The 22798-nt window shown below is 39.3% G+C and overlaps 1 protein-coding gene across 1 annotated transcript; it reads right to left on the bottom strand.

The window, feature by feature from the left end:
- Positions 1-7188: 7188 nt before the first annotated feature.
- On the bottom strand, positions 7189-15098 carry LOC146485153 (organic cation transporter protein-like). The gene is made up of 9 exons (XM_085103769.1): positions 14814-15098; positions 14323-14551; positions 13305-13503; positions 11867-12079; positions 10748-10882; positions 10096-10193; positions 9014-9125; positions 8407-8479; positions 7189-7362 (listed from the first exon to the last, which is right to left on the bottom strand). The coding sequence occupies exons 1-9, from the start codon at positions 15096-15098 to the stop codon at positions 7198-7200; spliced, it is 1509 nt and encodes a 502-aa protein (XP_084959895.1). The 3' UTR covers positions 7189-7197.
- Between the last annotated feature and the right edge of the window lie 7700 nt (positions 15099-22798).

Here is a 22798-nt window from a genome sequence, read left to right as displayed (position 1 = left end):
ATTTTGTTGTTCACACTCTATCAGAAACGTGACTTTTATTGTATAACTTATGTATAAATAAGTTTCCCACGTAATCTTGTTTCAAACATCCTGATGAAGTCTGTTAAGTTATCAGACGAAACCCGTCGGAGAATAAACCTTGAGTATAATTTAACAAGATTTCGTTGCTGCAAGATTTGTAGTGCCCACTGATACCTTGTAGAAAAAATTGAACTACGGTGGAAACGGAACATATTCAGCGGGATCGCTCCCGAACGGCACAAAAATCGATCCGAAATCGGCGTTTTGTATGAGAAAGAAAGCCCTATCCGATATGTTTTTGGTGCCGCATAAGAGCTACAATCTTGGACAGATTAAGGGGCTGATTACATGGCGAATTTCAGCCCGGGCTGAAATTTCATCCCGGTAGGCGGGCTGGAATTTTGTTGCAATTACATGGCGAATTTTAGCCCGGGCTGCCAGCCCTAGCCGCCATCTTGTTTCATTGAAAACAAATCATTGCGCATGCTCACGTCACTTTTCTACCCAAGTGACCTCGCTTTTCAGCCCGGGCTGAAAATTTCATTCTGATTACATGAGATTTTTAAGCCCGTTTGCCCGGGCTGAAATTTCCAGCCCGGTTTCAAAAAACGGGCTGGAAATTTCAGCCCGGTCTGAAACTTTCTTCAAGTAATCGCAAACGTCGTTTTAAGAAGATTTGTTAAAGAAACCGAGCTGAAATCTCAGCCCTCCTAATCAGCCCGGGCCGAAATTCGCCATGTAATCGGCCCCTAAAATGAGAAATTAAACCCCCCCCCCCCAGAATCAATGATGAATGCGCGCGCAAAGCAAAACGCGCCATTTTTCCATCATTGAAATGAGGGGGGGGGGGGGGGGTGGGGAAGGGGTGGTCTTAATTTTTCATTTGATCTGACCAAGATTCAATCTTGGGAGACTGGAACGAGCATGGCTGCCGAATAGTCGTGTCTTGCAAGGCTCCGCGGCCTTTTTTTAATTTTTGAGCGTAGCCTTTTAATGGAAAAGACAAATATGTCATCAAAGCGCACTACATCTGAGAGAAGTAGTACGAGTTCCACAGAATCGAGTTCACCGAAAGATAAACGTTCCAAAACTAAGAAAAGCGACCTTGGAAGGAGTGAAATTGAAGTCGCTGAGATTGAAGAAGAAACGGTTCGCGATATAACAAACACACCGGATAACCAGGACATTAAACCAGTACTGGATATGATTCTAAAGAAACTAGAGAAACTGGATGCCATTGGGCTATCTTTGAGGGACATTTCTTCTAGACTTGCCAGGACAGAAACGACTGTGGAGAAATTGGAAAGTGAGACACGCATGATGGATTCGAAGATTGACACAATGGACGCTGGGCTCACTAATTTAAATGACGAAGTATCCGCGCTGCGAGGTAAACTCACGGAAAAGGAAAAGCAGATCAACGAGCTACACATGAAGCATCTCTATCTTGAATCGTACAGTCGGCGTGAAAACCTGAAGTTCTTTGGCATTCCAGAGAAAGAAGTCAACGCTGTAGAAGGCGGTGAAGCACTTGACACAAGGACGGTCCTAAACCATTTTTTGGAAACAGCGCTCGGCTTCCATGACCCAAGTAACACTATAGAGATCCAGCGCGTACACCGAGTCGGTAAGTCCATCAATGGTAAACCCAGGCCAATTCTTGCACGCTTTTTGCGGTTCCAAGATCGAGAAAGAATTCTCAGCCAAGGCTTCAAACTAAAAGACACTGAATATATGATACTTCAAGATTTTCCACAAGAAATAATCGAGAAGAGGCGCAAGAAGATGCCAAAGCTCAAAGAAGCCAAGGAGAAAGGGCTAAGGGTATCCTTTGGTAAATCAGAACCCGACAAGCTAATAATTAACGGAAAGGTTGTTTCATAAACTTTGAACTGTTTATTGTTTGAATATTATGCTATTTAGAATTATTCTTTAGATAAGCTGCGTTTCAGTTTACTCTATTATAATACTATAATAAGGTGCAGTGGAGCCTTTGCCGGCCTTGCTGATTAAGCGGCCAAGACTGGTCAGGCTTTCTTATTCGATACGAGTTCCACTCTCAAGGGCAGCACTCGGGATATTTTTCCTTGTTGCCCTCTTAAATTTAAATTTAAATTTTGTTTCCTTGTGCAATTCTTTACGTATGTATTTGTTTCTGTTTGCGTTTTTCTCTCTTGTTTTCGCAGTGTGTTTTGACAGTGCATGTTAATTGTAATCTTTTAATTTTCCTTGGCTGTACCTATAATACTGTTTGTATGTTTGTTTTACTTTGCATATATACATATGTGTTATCACTCATCAAATATAAATGTAAAAAAATAAATACTTAAATGAAAGGAATGTTAACATGACGTAGAATTGAAATAAAGTTGAGTATTAAAAAAAAAAAAGATTCAATCTTGGAAGATTAAAATGAGAAATTAAACCCCCCTCCCCCCAAAATCAAGTATGAATTTCGCGCGTGAAGCAAAACGCTCCATTTTTCCATCATTGAAATGGGGGGGGGGGGGGAGGGGGGAGGGGTGGTCTTAATTTTTCATTTGATCTGTCCAAGATTGTAGCCTTGGAGAATGTACTGTGAACTGCATGTACCAGGTTTCATGATTTCGTTACACCTTTGGCTGCGCTTTCAGGTCCCAGATTGGCCGCACCAGTCATCTCCGGACCCACAGTTCCCTGTTTTTCAATCTGAAATTGAAGTCATGGTCATCCTCGACTCCGAAGGACGAACATCACCACACACGAATAACTCGCGGATATAATTTTTCCTTTTTTTTCTGCTTTTTGTTCTCTCTTGAAAATACTTTATATTTCACTGGTTTAAACCAAACACCCACACGGCTTCGTGGTTCTCATCATCGTCAGTGTTCATGTGCTATGGAGTAAATTAGAGGCCCACAGGAGCGATTCCCTGGAAGACAAAGGGCTTTACAATTTAGGAACATAGTTCACTCGAAAAAAAAAAAAAACCTTTAAAATCGATTCATCTACGTTGTCAACCAAGTTAATAGTTGATACTTAACAATCAATCAACATGTGCGCGTTGGATACGTTCCTCGTTGGCTATTCATCATCTCATTGCACCTATAGTTGGCTATAATCGTCTCATACCCAACAACTGTGAGTGCAATATTGAAAGATAAGAAAGCCCGAAAGACGATTTAATGGCCAATATTTCTCAGACATGGTATAATGACTGATATCCCAAAACCACTACGCCAATCAAAGCCGTGGAATTGCATTATCCAGTGACCCAGTTTTGATATTATCACATACACTCTTCGTTTCATTAGATGTTGCAACATTCAATTTTTCAGCGATGTAGCTTTTTATTATAACATATAGTAATAACAATTTGTTACTAATATTGCGCAAATGTCCATGTAAAATATGATCGTGCACGGACATAACATCCCTAAAATCTAAAACGTGTATGCTAGTGTAAAAAAGGAAAATCATCTTAACTAAGCAAATCAAAAGCTACTTTGAAATAACATATCTTTAAAAGACCCTTAAAAGTTTTTAGTTTATTCTAGTATAATCTTATCTTATTTAAAATGCCCTTGGCCCGCAGGAACAGGCTCGCGCTGTTCCGGCGTACTTTTCTTTCATTTTCTTTTCTTTCTTTTTTTTCACCTTGTATTCACAGTATTCTCCCTGGCGATACTAATAAAACAAAACTGTCTTCATTCCGAATGGTAGACTTAAAGAGCATGCAATCCCTTTTATATGTTTAAGGATAATAAGGCGAACGAACCGCGCGTCGCGTGGCGTTTAATTCTCGCGGAAGGCAATTTTCGCGCGCTTTACTATATCCTAAGAAAGCTAAAGGACTGCTCTCATAGTCAACGTACGATCTCCGAGTGTCTTTTTTGTTTTACTCTTGCTGTTTAAAACAAACGTTTGTGAGCCACGGACGGCAACAGGAAGTCGGATGTTTCCCTTCAGTTTGGCCTGGTTTTGCTCCTTACCAGTCTCCACTTATGTCCAGAAATGCACCTAACCTTGAATTTGGGTACTTCATATAAAACAGGCCGTTTTGTCGTTTTCATATGACTGCTTACCAAAGCTCTTGTTGATGACTGTGGCTCAAACGTTACAAACGCAATGGCAAGAAAAAGCTTCAAAAAGGGAAAAAAAAAAGAAGTCAATTTCCGGTTGCCGTCCGCCAGCTCAAAAACGTCTGTGCTTACTTTCCCTATAGTCGCATCGTTTACGTTGAACCGTAGACTATAAAAGGATTGTCAATTACAGTAACTGAATTACAGATACCTTGGTGCTGTGTTACTCTTATGACAGACTACACATTCGAGTCTGACCATCTATTCACATTGTATTGAACCATAACTTTTCTGTGTTACTGTTTATTAACCCGTAGGTTGATTTTTGACCAAGTAGGTTAGTTCCTCTTAAAACGGACAAGACAGGTACAAATCGAACTTTTGCTTATGACTTCCGTCCAACTCATTAAGGACGGTGCCTACTTTTGCTACTGCGCATACGTTCTGCGCATCTCGAGATACTCAGGTTTCCTATGGGTAGTGCCATCCTCGTTCCCAGAGCCTACGATCTTTTGGTCAGCGGCTGGATCGTAAGCCCTGGTAACAGCCGTTACCGGATGTCGTGAATTTCACGACATCCGGTAGCGCACGCTCAGTGTGAGAAATTACCACTGCGCTTGTTCAGTATCATTATTATTATTGCTCATTATTGCTCAGTATTATTATTGCTCAGTATTGGGAAGTAAAGACAATTGCGCAGATGCGTAGCATTTTTCACCTCATAGCGCAACAGGTTTTCGACAGCCAATGAAAAAAAAAAAGATATTTTTGGATGGACCCAGAGCCACTTGTTCATTAATTAAAAAAAAATTCGTTGGGGCTCTAGGGACGAGAATGTGGGTAGTGCCTACTAACACAGGGATATTTTTGCGCAGTTTAAAACTATGCGGAGAAAGCAGAACTTAGCAATTGCTCTTGGTATTCAAAAAGAAAATTGGGAGTAACCATGCATTTTTCAGTGATAATAAAGCTTCAACTTGGAAAACAACTCCATACATTGCTTTGTCAGTTGACGGCTTTTTAGAGTAATTGTTCCTTAATTATCTCTAAAAATGCCCCGCTACCTTTAATTTTCTGTCTGGATTCCAGTAGCCCGTACTAAAATCTACTTTTTCCGCATATTCATAAACTGTGAAAAAATACTTCTGTATTAGAAGGCATCATCCTTAATACAACCGGGCAACGGCCTGCTTGATGCAATGGGTTAGAGCGATGTAGAGAGTTACTGAAACAGGATTAATTAAAACAAAACGATAGCGATTTCAAAATACGCTCGATGTTCTGAAGCACTACGGTCAGGCCCCGAAACGGCCACCATAACCCGAAGTTTTCACTTAAAATAAACACATGAGCGGAAGCTCTAAGAAGAAAGCCAGGTACCACCCCTTAGGATTAGAACGAGAGCTTGTTTTCATTTAATATTTTATTTTGGAGAAATTATCTCATGTATTCCGGGTCTAATGTAAATTCCGAGAACCGATTGCCTTCAGTTAATAAATTGATGTTCCGTGGCTCAAGTATTCTATTTTGCAATTTGTTATTTTAATTCACATCGACAATAACTAGATAAAAATGTCCTCTCTTTAGAGTTTTCAGATCTTGTGCTTTGGCAAATTCGTCAGTGCGTACGGCTACGCAATCAAAAAGATGACGTCACCGTCAGATATCACGTAATACCAAAAAATAATCATTAGCGGAATTGAAGGTTTCAAGAAATTTGGGCATTTTGCGGGAAACGAATTTTTTCAAGATGTAGCGAACGCACCGTAACAGTTCCATCAACTGTAATTCACACAACATCGTAACCAATGGTTTCTAGAACAGAAACAAATACTTGCACTGAAGCTAACGATTGATTGCCAGAACAATGAGAGCGAAAGGCAATAAAACAAGAATACGAAAGACAATCGGCGAAAGGACAGCATGAACGTATCTGACAGTATGGATAACAACAAGAGAAACTGATTTGGCGCGAATGAAATATTTAGATAGTTCCACGAGGGGACTGACACTAAGCTCCTACGAGAGTGTACCGCTGAAACATTGCCGCCGATGTTGCAACACAAGAGAAGCTAAAGACATTTTCAATAAATTACAGAACATTTTTTTTGGACTGAGCCTTCGACTGATTATCTAACACCGAGACCGGAACTTGGCGAGGTTGGTTCTGGGCGAACCCGCGACCGAACCCCCATATAAATAATATTTATAATGTTTGTAATATTATTTTACTCTACCAGAAACTCGGTCGAAACCTGAAAAGTATCATTTAAGCTAACGCTAAGCGAAAGCGAAAGATGACATTGATTGCATTAGTTTTATCTCTAGACTTCCACAAAATTGCAAATATAGGAATTGAGCGGAGATGTAACAGTTGAATTGTAAAACTTGGTTCACACTTGTGACATAAGTATAAGCATAAACATAAGCATAAACATAAGAATGTTCACACTTGTGACATAAACATAAGAAAGGCGACATACGCAGGCACATTGGGCTTCAGACTTTGATCGCGGGGGAATGGGGCGAGTTGTAGTTGCAAAATGGCGGACGACGACATCGACATCTTCCCAGGAGACAGACATCTGGCGACATCTTGCCACGCTAGGTTTTTTTTCTTGTTGTCTTTAAAATCAGGTGATGCCTTGTCGTATAAACAAGGATAAATGCGAACAGCTTCGGCTAATTTTTCCGAAAAATCTGTAGAAGACGCCATCTTGGAACTGCAGATCAGCCGGCAGAGATTGGGCACTATTTTCAATTATATTTCTGCTGATATCAAACACTGCTGCCTCGCTATGCTTATGCTTATGCTTATGTCGGACCGGTTCACACTTGTGATAACGTGACATAAGCATAAGCATAAGCATAAGAAAAAGAAAAAGTTTCCTTTTTCTTATGCTTATGCTTATGTCACACCGGTTCACACTACACATTCTTATGCTTATGCTTATGTTTATGCTTATGCTTATGTCACAAGTGTGAATAAAGCTTAAGTTACAATCCTGGACAAAAGAATAACATTCAACACGGGTCCTCCGGAAGCCCTTAGTAGATTACCACCCCCCCCCCCCCCCCCCCCATCTTGAGAAATAACGGGCTTCACTTTAAGTAGTTAAGCACTTGTTGCCTCATACGTCTGAACTAATTCTTCTCCACCCTCGTTGACAGTTTCGAGCGTTGGTTGATTCTTCGTCTCAGGAAGAGTCATGCACAGTATTCCAGCAACCAGTGCATTTATTCCCATGATGGCAAATGGCAGCAAGCGATGAACTCGATTCTGTAATAAAACATCACACGATGCACAACGATAAATAACACTATTGAATAATTGACAAATCATAAGATAAGTGGCTATTCAGTTTCCTCTCAGACTCTCTTTGACCTTGTGTTGTGTTGTATTGTATTGTATTAAACACTGGATCATTGTATAGTGCAATTCTAGGGATTTGATTGGCTTAGCGGCCATGGTATATGAGCCATTACACCTGTATGATGCCCAAGGAAAAGCGACCACTAAGGAGGCCCGAAAGGGTTTTTAGCCGCGTGCGCGCGCATATCCCACCAACGCCACAACTAAGATCAAAATATCTATCAAAAGTCGCAAGCGATGAACACCGGAAGTGGAAATATGGTGTAAAATCGTCCGAACGGAAAATAACAGCTGCTGCAAACATTTGTTTTTATCTCGAAATTTTGCGCGGTGACCTATCTTGATTTTATGCATGCATGCAATATTAAGTATGACACTTCAAATAGAAACGTTTGGAAGAAACTTATCTAGTAGAACTTTCTGTAGGTGAAAAAATGCCTTTTATGAAATAAGTCAAATTCTACCGGATACATTTTCGTCATATTGTCAGAGGAGTTAAATAATGTAGGGTGCTTTCCAACAAAGCAACAAAAAGTCGCCGACTTAGTTTTTTAAACAATTTGCAAACTCTGGAATTTAGGGATCCTTTTGTGGAGGTAACCTGTTCCAATGGTAACTGCGATGACGTCAGAACTAGCATAAAAGTATTGCTTAACAACTGTGTTTATAGTTTGTCCTGCATGATCAGATAACTTTTTTTGTAATTTTTCATCATTTCACAAACACTACAGCAATGAACGAGCCTCCTTAAATTGTCTTCTGGTTGTTCTTGCAAAGCGAAATCAGCAGGATCTAGCAAACACTTCATGATTGTTTTAATAAAACAATTATTCCACTCACGATTGTTGGATATGAGATGATTATAGCCAACTACTATCTGTCATCTCCTGTACAACTCCTGCTCGTGGAATAATCGTTTCGTATCGCATCGTATTGTATATTGTTACTTACTGTATACACTAGGAAAGGAGAACAGAGCGATCCAATACAGGATGCAGCTGTTGATGACCCTACTGCAATGTTTCTGTGATCAAGAGATTGAAGAATCAAGAACATTACTTCCAGCTGTCTAGGAATTGCGAATATTTTGGTTGGTGTGCATTTAGCTACCCCTGACAAGCTCAGACAGTAACTGCCTCTAGTTCGCTGGAAGTTTACACAAATGAAGAATCTAAACAGTTGGCTACTTTAATAGAAATTCATACTAAGTTTTCGAGGTTCAGAAAAACCCTGTACTTAAACATGGGATATGAAATGATTCCAATCATCAATTGATTCAAATTGACTTACTTTTCTCGTTATGGAGTACGCTCCACTTTTGGGAGGGGGTGTAATAATTCCAATTGAAAATGACCCTAACGTCAGGAGTCCTATAAACTCTTTGAACACGGGAACAAACCAGTGAATGTTTGGGGCACTTAAAACATGATTTGTAGTCCCTCCATTCAATATGGTTAAACCAAAATAGTCGTATTTTAGACACGTGGCAGTCATAACAAAATCAAGCCTCGTAAATAACGTCTTCACGTAAGACTTAGGGCATAGAAACATAAATTACCTTATGGTAGTTGGGAATAATTCCGCGGTGTAAAGGTATAATCCGTCAAAGGATATCGTAATAAAGAACTTGGCTAAAATCATGGACATTATTATTTTGCCAGCTAGCACACCTAAACAAACAAAATATAAAACACAAGCCATTGAATAACTGGAATCAGAAGGAAGTTTTGAATATGTGCCAGCATGTAATTTAGAGAATAGGACCTTTGCTTAAGGCACCGTTTCGTGGGATTGAACTGAAAAAGAAAACATTTACGAACTACTATATTACACAGTGTACATTTTTTGTAGAAGTTTTTTCATAAACGTTTTACATTGATGACTCCAGCCTCCAACATTTTTTCCAGTTTCTATAAGCATATATCTCTGAGCTGATTTTTCAGAAGGTGGCTACAGAAATTAAGCGCATTTTGAGACTTTCTACGCTAAAGGAATATGCTAGTTATTAACAAGACTTCAGTTAGGTTCATCACAAGAAAGTAAGGTCAGAGAATACTATGGAAGAGATGGAAGAGAAAAGACGGGATTTTCCTTGGAATTAGACATGACATTGACATCTGCAGAAACGAAACATGACCTGTGATCTGACAAAACAAGTGTGACATTTGGCAATTATTAACGGCGCCAACGCATCTTAAATCTCACCCAAACCCCGGCCTTTTAGCGTTCAAGTCTAGCTTTCTACAACAGAATCGGATTAATCAAAGCAAGACAGCGTTTCAAATTGATTTTTCATCTTCATTCTAGATTCATGCTGCAACGCGAATCACGCCGATCGAACATCTGGAAATTTTTTATGGCACTTTCGAGCGGAAATCCAACGCAAAATGCCACTTCAGGAGTAATCGATTATTACTGAATGAATATCTGAACTAGAAAAGTTAAGAAAACTGTAATTTCTGTAGCCACCTTCTGGAAATCAGCTCAGATATATCTGTCTCTATATGCTACTGTAAATAGGCAGAGGTTTATTGTGGTATTTTATCTTTTGCTGTCGAGCTAATTTTGCGCCCAGTATATATTGAATAATCAGTCACCAATAAACGAAAACATTAGTATCACTGCATTGTGTAGTCCTACCTTTGCTAGTGTTGTCTTCACTTGCAATAAGTACTGATCCAAATGTTGAAAATGCCGCCAAGATTAAGCAGGCAACGATGCCTTTCTTTCGACCAAACCTAGAATAGGTAAAATAGCTGTTCACTTTCTAGTTCAACAGTCTGACTGTGTTTTATTTTCAATACACAGAAAATGTAAAATGCACGGCATTCAACTCTTTGCACCTTATTGAATAAAACTAAAGTATACGGGTTGTTCATGGTTTCTTAATTTCTACAGTTCTAATTCGATCTAGTACCCGAGAGCAATAGTTTTCTTTCTTAAGAAAGAACGTCGTTCTTGTAAAATCGTTAAACAATGGATATTGTCAGGAGCCATGATCAGAAATAACGAGATACCATTTTGACTTAGGACATGGGTTTGCGTGGACCCCACGCTTACGGTCTCCATCCCTGGTTATGGCTCCTGGTATTGTATTATGCTCAATTAAAATTTTTTTGTTCAGAAAGGATTGTTTGATCAGCAGGGATTTGCTAAAGCAGAGGCATATTAAAAACCAGGAAAGATTTATTGCTGCTCGACGTTTCGGGGTAATTGTGACTCCATTATCAATAGACTAGTTAAATAGTATGAAAATAAGGAAAGGTACTCTCTAAGGCATCACTTTACAAACCTGTTAAACACCCAAACGCCTGCAGGTATAGCTGGAATCTCGATCAAGCTTGTAAGGAAAAAGTTTAAATAAAAATTTCCCCCAACAGTGGGTGCGCTTAGGAAAACACTATAATATACCAGCGCATTGACAAACCTGCAAATAAATATTTAAACAAGGTTAAAACTGAAGTTACAACACAGAAAAACGGCTTCAAATTTCTCAGCTTTTCCGGGAGTTACCTCCATTCCGACAGAACTTAGATTCTCTAGTTGCATTCTTATTCATCCTATAATTCTGGCTTTTGTTATGTATTGTATCTTCATTGTCTTTAAGGCCTTTCTATTATTTCCTCCCAATTAGCCATCGGGAAGATGATTTAGCCCTATCTAGATTCCCTGAAAGGTCAGGACTTTTTCAGAATTTAACTGGGAAAAATTTGGTCGCTTGGTGTTGATTGACTTTGATCTTACCTATTTTTCACAGGCAGTTTTTTCAGAAAATAGAAAATCGCTCATTAAAATGAAGAGAAATCACTTTTATTCCCGTTACTTTTACGTTTTTAGCACATATCAGTGTTCCTTTATTGGTTCTGATTACTTTTCGTTCAATTTTGGCATTTTTTGGAAGTTTTAGGAAAATCCAGTAATCCGAGATGGCGGATCCAAAATGGCCGTCAATTAGCAATCATGACCTAATTATCACGTATTTATGACGTCACCGCTTCCAGTTGAGGACCTTAAAGGGACATCCTTGGGTATACTCTCTATCCTTCAAGTCTCAGAGTCATAGCTTTTATACTTGGAATCCCGCTTCCCGCCCAGGGCCCAAAAGACAAAAAAAAGGGTCAACAACTATTTATTTGGGTCTGTATGTCTCGTTCTCAGGGGCGTCTTATTCTCCTTTGTCGAACGTAGAGCGCAGGGTGTTCTGGGACTGTTCTCTGTCCCTTCCACAAAATTCGTTGGCGCCTGGAGACGATTAAGTGATTGGATAAAGCTGAAATCCAAGAGTTTTGAGCTCCCTTGTTTTGCCATTTGTTGGATTGTTTTTTCAATTTTCCATGAGGAAATAATACAATAATTTGTAGATCTATGCTTTGGTAATCTAAGGAAAAGTTAAACAAAAAATATAGCTCACCAAGTATACCAAGATAAAATTGCTTTCTGTACCATCTTGCGTGTTGAAAATAAGTCGCGCACGTCCCCTAATCTTTGATCATCGTCTGGAAGTGTTAGCTCAAGATCCTTCGGCATGGTCTTTTGGTTCACTGATGCCATTCTTCTGAAAATGTCCTTAGCTTGTTCGATTTTTCCTTTGACCATCAACCAACGCACCGACTCAGGTGTCAAACTAAACATAAAATAAATAAATAAATAAATAAATAAATAAATAAATAAATAAATAAATAAATAAATAAATCACTTCCCGAATGAGTATCTTGTATAAGTGAATGACATTGTTACCGTTTCTGCTTTCCACAAAGAAAAGCCCATGACTCTTACACATGTACAACATCATAACCTTAACATTGAGCCTCCTTCTTTTCCCAATTCTATGTTAATGTTTATTTAAGAGGTTCTCTTTAGGGACTGGGTAAAAAGTATAGGGTGGGGTGGGCCCGAGCATTTGGACATGTGGTGGATAAAAGGCACATGGCCCTCCCCCTCCAATGGCACAAAACCGACTGACCCACCCCTAAACGAAGGTTGAAAATTGCATGAGCTACCCCCTATTAAAAGTAGATTTTTTTTATTTGAATGTAATCCAAGGAAACCACATTTTTGTACGACAAAATCATAAACATCCGGCCTCCGGCCTCGCTTTGTGAGGAATTAAGTCTGGCGAAGAACAGTTGACGGTACATCGCTATCACTGTCACTCCATGCCAACTGTTAGAAACCAGTTTGCGAGGGGGATATTGTCATCATAAGAGGTATTACTCCCATCTTCTTCCAGAACATAGTCTTCACTTGCTTCTAAGCTGCTGACGCTCAATTCAGATCTACTTGTATCTTTGCCAGACGATACACTGCCTATAGCTGCTGACAACTAAATGTGAGTTGACACCAAGCCAAGGTTGTTTTCTTTTTGTTAATTTCGTTTCGGTAGTCAGCTTGTGACTTTCGATATACAATTAAATATAGAAACTCTTTGCTTTCTCAGCAAATCCTCATAGAGGAGTTTCCACCACTCAACATCCTTATAAGTCAGTAATACTCTTTCTGCCTGCGTTCTCCCTTCTTCCTCTTTCTCTCTTAGTACATGTATTTCACTATCTTGATCTACCGCATACTTCTCAGAGAAAGCTAGAACGCTTTCTTTTTCAAGTGAAAATTTAACCTGCAGGTTGGCAGATAAATGTCTGCCTATTCCTCTTAAAAATAGAATGTCTCACCCCTGTTGGGTAGCTGAAAACTGCACGACCCACCCTTACCAAGGGCTCAAAAACTGATGACCCACCTCCTCAATGCTCCGGGCCCACCCCACCCTAAACTTTTTTACCAGTCCCTTGCAGAAATAATTGCTTAATTTTCCGTTGTCTTCAGAAGAACATTCCGATGTATTTAACACTTACAACCAGCCAATCAATGCAGGAAATGCAGGAACTGCCGTGGCAATACTCAGCATTCGCCAGTCTCTAATAAGATAACCCAGACCAGCCAGCGCCATTAGGAATATGCTCCAACAGTACCACAAAGACATTCCCATCATACTGCGGTGTCGTACACCCACAAATTCTGACACGATAACAAATATCGCCACGTTTGTTCCACCTGAAAAAAAAAACAAAAAAAAAAACAACAAGAACAAAAATGAAAGCCTCCCGTCTACATCTAAACAGGGCCTAAAGTCATTTAGAAAATGAAATGGAAGCTTGAGCAACGACGACGGCGGGCACAACGAGAACGCTACAGAACCGTTTGAGAAAAACAATCGCTCTACACGTGCGTTTTAAATCAGTCTGGTTCATTTCTTTGCCGCTCTCTGCAAAACAACATCGTGAAATGATAAGATTCAAGCTTTGAGGGAGAACGTGAGCACCAGACGATAATTATTTATTTTATTTCGCAGTTGCTACCATTTTAGTTCCTGGATAGTTCGCATTGTAAAATTTGAACGATTACGAATATTTAGCCAACGTAGATAAAATAGCATGAATTTATATGTCAAAGTTACTCGTTGACGTTTAATCGTCGTCGTTGCTTAGGGACCTTAAGCAGAAGCGACGACGACGCTGACGAAAACGGAACTTAAAACATTACCTTCGCGTCTTCTGAATAAATTCACGATGATTTATACTCTCTCAGTTGTGTAATGCGGCCGAATTATCGAGTGGCTAACGTCGTATGCGTAGGGTAGCCTTTGAAGTTCAGAAAGAGAAAGATAAATTAATCATCATGTGTTCACGTTCTCCATAAAACCTTAAATTTGGTCATTTCACGATCTTGTTCTGCAGAGGACGGCAAAGAAATGTACCAAAGTTTATAATGCACGTGCAGAGCCAGTGTTTTGCTAATTAAAACTATTGTTTTCTGACGTTCTCATTGACGTCGTCGTCGTCGTCTCTGCTTACGGTCCCTAACAAGTCTTACCGACTCCAAGGCCGACGATGACCTTGCAAATAACAAAAAGCCAAAAGACTTTTGAAAACGCTGACACCAAACTAAAGAGAGCGATTACAAATCCGGAGATGAAAATGGTAGGTTTGCGTCCAAACTTGTCTGTGAAGGGACCAATGATTATGGCTCCAACTAAGAAACCACCAAACACAGAGGACATTGGTAGAGTGCCATAAATCGATTTGCTGCATACGAGATCAAACTGCAAAACAAGATTGATCTCACGATTAAAGACGATATTTTGGAGGGAAGGTTATTTTTTATTTATTTATTTTTTTACATGAGAAATGTAAAGACGAACCGCTTGGGCCGGGAGAACCTGCACCATTAAAAACGTTCTATTCTGAATTTCCATCGTTTTTCACCCAAATTGTAATCGTTATACATTTTTTAGATTTACGTCCATCTTCATCAGCTGGCCCAGGGACTGGTGAGAATTAAAACAACCATGTCAGTTTCCTTACCTCTGTAACAATGGTTGTCATGTCATCCACAAAATACCACTCGCTCCGTGAGATATTACATCGGTGATCATAATTATCATCCCCAGGACTGAAGGCTTTGTCAAACGCACATACTGAGCTATTCTGTGCACATTTCCATGGGGGCTCTGCTGTTATGATATTTGTAACCATTACGGCCCATCCAAACAACAGACCCGCCAGCAAGTTAAACAGAATAAGGAGACGCTTCTGGAACAAGCCAAAACTGCCAACTTCCTCCAACACCTCATCAGCGGTAAGAGCCATCTTCTAGAATTATGAAATATTGAGTATACATAGACATTAAGACAATTAAAAACCCCAAAGCCATTTTTTGAGTGTGTAGGCACGGTGGATTCGTTACTTAAAAACATGTCAGACTTTCGTTTGGAATGTAGTTCATTCAAAAGAAGGCTGAATGGTTTCTGGAGGGAAACATTACCTTATTAGTTTACAGTAATTTCAAATAACGTTGTCGGTTCAAAGCATGAAGCTAAAAGACAAGACCGAAAGTTTACGTGGGATTTTTATGAATAAATTTATCAAAATCAGTCATGCCTGGAGAAAACAATAGGTTGTAATTAGCAGTACAATGACCTGCACGTGCAGGGATGATTTTGATGAAATTATTCATAAAAAATAATCCCATAAAACATTGCGGTCTTGTCTTTTAGCTTTATTTGGATCCGACAACGTTAATTGAAATAGCTGTATATCTTCAATCAATTAAGCAAAAGCTGACCAAGTAGCAGAGGCAACTGACAGATAACTCGCCAGCCAAAAAGGTTTGATGCATTAAAAGGAAATGTTTTGTCTGTAGTAGTACTGAAAACTGCACAGAAGACTCACGTTTCGGTGAATACCTTCATCTCAATATTTGTGTTTGTCTCTGGGAACACAAAACTGATGAAATAAATGTCCGACTATGAATGACATCTATTTACGTTGGTCAAAATACCTCGTCAATTCAGCCGAAAAAACGAACTTTTCGATTTACAGTGTAACTCCGCCAGCGATGCAGCAACACCTGTAGTCCCTTTAGAAACTAACCCCATTTTCCATTTATTTTTATACAATGAACAGTGTGAACCTGGTGTGAACCTTGCGTTATGATTGGTGTAGCGTCGTTTAGAGTGGTCAGAGTAGAGACGCACTAATGACGTCATTGAGAGGTGTGACCAGCGCACAGGATCAGAGTCTAGAGTCCAGCAGAGTGGCTGGTCAGCGGACTAGACAGGCACAGTAAAATTTCGCAGGGGAGTAAAACTGTCCGATGAAAAAATCCGACAACGACCGGTGCAAGTGATCTCAACCAGGTTTAAAAAGCTAGACCTTTGTTAATTGCTGTGAAAGGGAAGGGAATAATTGTCCAAATATCTCGCCGATAGAAATCCGGTAATGGCGGGCAGTAGACCACAAATCGCAGGGAAGCGACTGGCACTTTTTTGGGGGTCAGAAATTCCTTCTGGAAAAAAGGTTAGTTTTGAAGATATTGTTTGTAGAATTATTTCGGATTATAGTCTAATTTTGAGGGCGGCAATTCCATGTGTGCAGAAGTCTAGAAATTTGCTTCAACTTGTTTTACTCGGCTCAGTCAACGTGATGCTCGCTTACGAAATGTGGTCAAATATATTGGTTATTGTATGAAACAAATAGATTTCATTTTTGCCGTGGGTATCTACTCTGATAAAACACAGAGAAGTCAAAGCGTCAGCTCGTAGCGTATTTCTTTGTTCTCGCCAAGTTTTGATGTTATCTGTGCCTCAGTCAGGCAAAATGAAATCTATTTATCAATTCTCGCAGTTTTCAATACTATAGACATTAAAATTTTGTTGTTATTGTGACTAATTTTATAAAAACCTCGCATCACATTATATCGGGTTTGAACAAAGCAAATGTTTTGAACTTTGCTTTTTCGGTCGTTGAACTGAACGGTGCTGTCGATCTGCTCAGTTATCAGAATCTTCACGCCTTTATATATACTTAATCAGTAAGAGATGGGCCCTGCCTTCAACAATTGACCAATACTATCGCCAGCAGCAGAAATGAATCGAATATGAACTACGGGCGAGTGAGCCTAAAAATTCGAATTTCAAATAGGGTTTCGAGACATACGCCGTACAATAGACGCAAATGTATAAAATCGAAAGTTACTTTTCCGAAGTAAATCTTCGTTGAAATAGCGCAAAACACTCGATTAAAACAGCCCTACAGACGGTTGTAACTAAAAGCTAGGTTCATTGGGGCGTGGTTTGGGCTAAGTGTACGGTAATGAAAGCGTTTTCATTTCATTTCAATTGACAGCTGTTTTACAGAATTTACAAATGCGTCCGGCCAAATTCATTCCTTTTTAATTCCTGCGGAATTTTCGCGCAGTGTATACCTCTCTAGTAACTAGTAAATAGTAGAAGGTCTACGAAAGCATTTTTGTCTCTGTGAATTCATGCACACGCATTTGGTTATCTAAGATAAATTAAGACTTTCAATATGCTAAATGAATCTCAACGTTCAAAATGTTTAAGTCGCGCCTCACGGCAGCGGGATTTTCGCATACGGTGTATTTAAAAAATACTTTTATTATAGTTAGTAAATGGTAGTATCAAGTAAAAATAAATAGTATACCGTCTTGTAAGTACGTTCTTCTATAATTAAAAACGTTCCAAAAAATTCTTTGCAATACGCGACCAATAATTTTTCTCTGTCAGACCCGTCACGGACTTGGGTTCACTTCTGGTATCGTTCACTACGCCACTTTCCAACCCAATCTCCGGGTTTCAGGGTGAAAGAAAAAAGTTATCTCTCACGTCCCAGATTGTGTTCAACCTCAAAATCAATTTTTCTTCTCCCAGTAACTTTGTTTTTATTCAGGCTGAGTTACGGAGGGGGGGGGGGGGGGGAAGCAGTAGAACTGTGGTTATTAAGTTTGGGAAGGAAACTTCAAATATTCTGTGAACATGATGATTTGCGCGATAAAGAAAAGTTGCTTCGAACGAACCAAGTCCAATTTTAACGAACAAACCACCATAGCCAAATTTGCGCTATGTAAGGTATCGAACGCACTCCTATAATCTGTGATTAATACTAGTACGGGTATCACGCCCTACAGATCCTAATACCGTACAACGGCAAGTGAAACCGTTTCTGAAAGAAACGGAAGCAACACTGATTTTAAACACCTAAATAAATCAGAAATTGAACCACTTTCACTGACATCATAGAAAACTTGCTTCCTGGGACGCGTTAAGATAAAGACTAGATAAGAAAGATGAGAAGCACACCCCAAAAACTTCGCATCACATTATATCGAAACAAAGGAAATGTTTTGAACTTTTCTTTTTCGGTCGTTGAACTGAACGGTGCTGCCGATCTGCTTAGTTATCAAAATCTTTACGCCTTTATATAATTACCTAATCAGTAAGAGATGGACCCCTACCATTAACATTAGGGAGCTCAAGCAACGACGACGACGAAGACAACAGCAACGCCACAAAACAATAGGTTTAAGGAGCAAAAACAATCGCTCTGTACGTGCGTTTTACATTTTGGTACATTTCTTTGCCGTCCTCTGCAAAACAACAACGTGAAATGACCAAATTCTAGGTTTTTTGGAGAACGTGAGCAAACGACGGAGAATTTTCATTTTCTTTCTTAACTTGAACGCTACTCCTACCAATTTGGTTCCTGGATAGCCGGAGTCGCCGTTTCTCTATTAGTTGAGCGAGTTAAAATAATGGAGAAGTAGCACAAATGAAACAAAGTTATATTTTGAGGTGACGTTTTTGTTGCCGTTGCCGTCGTCGCTGCTTAAGCTCCCTAATTGATCAAGGGCATCACCAGCAGCAGAAATTAATCGAATATGAACTGCGGCGAGCCTAAAAATCATGAATTTCAAATAGGGTTAGGTCAGTTTCGAGACATATGCCGTACAATAGACGCAAAATGTATAAAGTTGAAACTTACTTTTCCGAAGTAAATCTACGTTGAAATAGCGCAAAATACTCGATTGAAACAGCGAACTGACACCTAGGTTGGGACGTGATTTGGGCTGTGTAAAGTGTAGGAAAGCGTTTTCATTTCATTTCTAGACTGACAGCTGTCAAGGTGCAATCTTTGTGTGCATCGTTCACTTACCTTGAGTTACCAGAGGCGAGGACGCTTTTATCGAGTTCCTGGCCACAAGTGAACAAAAAAGCACACTGAAAACACGCAAACACTTCTATTTTACCAGCGATCCTGTTACACCTGTGTATTTTTCAAGCCAGGACCCTGCGAACATGACATTCGTCAACCCGAAAACCCGTTTCCGAGCAAGTGCCTTTAGTGTCAAGAATTCACAGCCAGCACTATTTTACATGACGAGTAGATATTTTGCATTTCAGCTTTGTTGAGCACTTCTGAGTGTTTAATATTTACAACCCTTGAGTTTACAAAATTTGAATAGGAAATTTACAATGGCAGAAACAAAGCAACACTTATCCATAAATATGCCTTTTTGCCTTTTTCTGTTAAATAACGTCGATCACCGTTTCTTCAATTCGACACTGTTTGTTTTCGACTTTATTCAGAAAAACTTGCCCCCAAATCACTGAAGTTCACGTTTATTGAGCGATTCAATCCCACTTTTTTTACACACAAAAATTAAGATGTTAATTTATTTAAAAGAAAAGTAAGAATTGCATTATCACCGGTATTTCAGTATTTTGAAAGTTACATATCTGAGCTGATTTTCAAAAAGGTGGCTACAGAAATTGAGCACATTTTGAGACTTTCTAAGCTGAAGGAATATGCTAGTCATTAACAATACTCCAGTTACGGTTCATCACAAGAAAGCCGGTAAGGTCAGGAAATACTATGAAAGAGAAAAGAGGGGCTTTTCTTTGGAATTAGACGTGACATTGACACCTGAGTGAAATGAGACATGACCTGTGATCCGACTAAACAAGTGTGACACTTGGTAATTATTTACGGCGCCAACGCATCTTATATCTCAACCAAAACCCGGTCTTTAAGCGCTCAAGACTAGCCTTCCACAAAAGAATCGGCTTAATCGGGGCAAGACAGCGTTTTAAATTGATTTTCCGTGTTAATTATAAATTCAAGACGTAATGAGAATCACGCCGAACGAACATCTGGAAATTATTTATGACATTGAGTCCGGAAATCCAACCAAAATCGCACTTCTCGACTAATCGATGACTAGCCTAACAACGCTACAGTTATAACGGCGAAAAATAATAGAATAGCTTTTCAAACTTACGCTTCTTGAAGATAAAATCCTTGCCCATTCTTGCTAGTGTTTTCCATATCAGCTTAAGTCCCGGATGTTGAAATCAACATTTGAAAAGGGAAGGGTTAGCGCCCTTTTCCACCACAAAAATATACTAAAATTTCACGTTGCCCGAATAGAACTCATCCCTAACACCTACTTTTTAAAGCCAAAGACTGTCACCTCCTCAAGCAAAGCCCACAATATACAAGCCTTTAATAGTCTAAGCCCGAGTAAATGAAAATTACCCGTTTAGGTTAAAAGAGGACTACTGGTAGCAAGCATCTTAGACGAGGCAGGAACTGCACTCGTAAGGCTTCTTCCCTCACGAGAGAGAGAAATATTTTGTTTTTATAAATATTTGCTAATGACTCTTGTAATCTTTTTACTTACTGATGTGAAATTCAATAGGAAACGCTAAAATAAATAAATAAATAAATAAATAAATATCTTAAGAAAAGTTAACAAAAACGTCAATTTCTGTAGCCACCTTCTGGAAAATCAGCTCAGATATGTTGACAGGGAATAACTTCCAGACAATACCGTACAATCTTTTTAACTCGAACCTCGGTTAAATCGATCGAGTTTCACTGTTTTAACTTACTCAGTCAGTAATTTAATCCAAATAACCCGACCTTCGGCTCACTCGAACCTGTCTGCGTTTTCCCTGAAAGTGTTAATTAACCCAGTTTAACAAACTTCTGTGTAAACTCGCTCAAAAAATGACAACTCCTACCTATGGGAATGAACAATATGCCTGTGCTTTGTTCACATAAGAAGACAAGTATTGCCGTGGCTGATGGATAAATAATTGCTATTCGACTAGAAACAACTGAAGGATTAGCACAATACGTTTGAGCTGTCTTTCCTCTACTAAAATTATAGGCCAGGCTTTTATTGGGAAAGATTTCCGCACATCCCCATACATTAATAAACAATTTAATGTATTGGACTATGCAGCAATCTTTCTTTTTATTGTGTTGAATAAACCAGAAATTCGTTAGCAAAAGTGGAGTTCAGGGAGGGGGTTATCGAGAATTTACCATTTATGGAAATTTGTTGTTACACGATGCAATAAACCAATGTAGCAAAATTCTACATAACAATAGGCTTTAATAACTCAAAATCTTGCATTAGAAGTTCAGTAAATTGATAAGCGAAGTTAAGATGTTATAGCAAAATTTAAATAAACGATAAACTTTCTGAAAAATGGCAACAGCAAACATCTAACGTAACACATACTGTGACAAGTATGTACGCAGAGAGCAGTTGCATCTCCTGTGAAAAGCAGCTAAGTTGACACATCATTCTTCGGTATCGTTGCTGGGGCGAACGGCAGCGTTTGCTTCGTAGAAAACACACCACTACACAGCTTTCTGGTGTTCTGATAAGTAGTTTCAATCATATTTGCTAGCGATTGTTCGAGTAAATCAACACAACTTCACTTGTCTTGGGGAAAGCATCGAGAAAACATCGATGAAATCTGGAAGCACAGTGCACGGGATCAGAGCCCTGAGCCTGCAATCTTTTCACTCCAAAGCATGAGCTAATTACCATACCACAAACGGTCTACACGAGATCGAGGCAATTTGATCCACACCAAGATGGCGTCCAAACCCTGAAATCGCATGGCATACAGAGCGATACCTGAAACGCATGTTTACAAATATTCATGATCATTTCCCTAAGCAAAATGGACTTCCACAAAAGGTGCAAATATTGGAATCGATGTAACACTTGAATTCTAAGTTACATCCTGGAAAAAAGAATAACATTCAAATAAAAGCTATTGGGCCCTACTTATGTCATTCTGAGAGTTATATAAAGTTAGCATCTTCATTTCCTGTCATCTTACCGTCTATGTTGTCTTTGATACCACCCCTGCTTCTCTCTGATTTAACAGATTCTGATGCGCCACTATTTTAAGATTTTTAGTACTTAGTCCCAGTAGGGAACTAAGGAGTTTTTTGAAAATATACCGGCAAATGCTCCACGGCATACATGAAGGGACAAACGAGCTGGGGACAAACGAGCAGGGACAAACGAGCTGTCTAAACGACCCGCGGGACAGTTTCGGCTCGCATTCATCAAGTCTCATGCTGACTGTAAGTCTTATTTCTTAGTACTACACTAGTGACCGTTCATTCTGTGGATTTATGATATCAATTTTGTCCTCCTTCGACGTAACTTATCATTGAAAGGAAGTGACAGTGCTTTGAGGTGGAAATTACGAGGCCACCGAATGCCCCAGGGAGGGGGTAAATATGAAAAAAAAAAAAAAAAAAAAAAAAAAAAAAAAAAAAAAGAATGCCCCACTAATGCCCAAGAGGGGGGGGGGGGGGAGTGGATAGGCACTGCATGCTGGAATTGACTGATGCATAACAGGAAGCTTCACTGAAACAATAGTTTCCAAGGCAACAACAGATGGAATTCTGAATTAGTCAAAATTTATATAAGAATGACATTAATCAGGTTTAACAAAGGTCATGAAATTCTTCTGGAACGTGTCACATCAACGTATAATTGGCAAAATAACAAGTTCCAATGACAATTTGCCTTTCTTTTGGGAAACATGAAATTTCCTGCCAAGGACCAAACAAACAATTAAAAAGCAAAACAATTTTTTTAAAAAGAAAAATAAAGCGGATTAATTGCTCTTTCTTTCTTTCTTTTTTTTTTTCGACTTGCGGTTCTAACCGGA

Source organism: Pavona decussata, unplaced genomic scaffold (assembly GCF_977016875.1).
Source record: "Pavona decussata unplaced genomic scaffold, jaPavDecu1.1 SCAFFOLD_28, whole genome shotgun sequence".
Lineage (NCBI taxonomy): Eukaryota > Metazoa > Cnidaria > Anthozoa > Scleractinia > Agariciidae > Pavona > Pavona decussata.
The sequence above is the reverse complement of the archived record's forward strand: the minus strand, read 5'-3'. Positions and strand labels throughout refer to the sequence as shown.

Excerpts from the sequence above, each read along its gene's own strand:
- LOC146485153 (XM_085103769.1), bottom strand. The coding sequence starts at position 15,098 with ATGGCTCTTACCGCTGATGAGGTGTTGGAGGAAGTTGGCAGTTTTGGC. Across the intron at positions 8,480-9,013 it reads TTATTCCCAACTACCATAAG|AAACATTGCAGTAGGGTCAT; the intron begins GTAATTTATGTT and ends TCTTGATCACAG. Across the intron at positions 7,363-8,406 it reads CTCCTTTCCTAGTGTATACA|AATCGAGTTCATCGCTTGCT; the intron begins GTAAGTAACAAT and ends GTTTTATTACAG.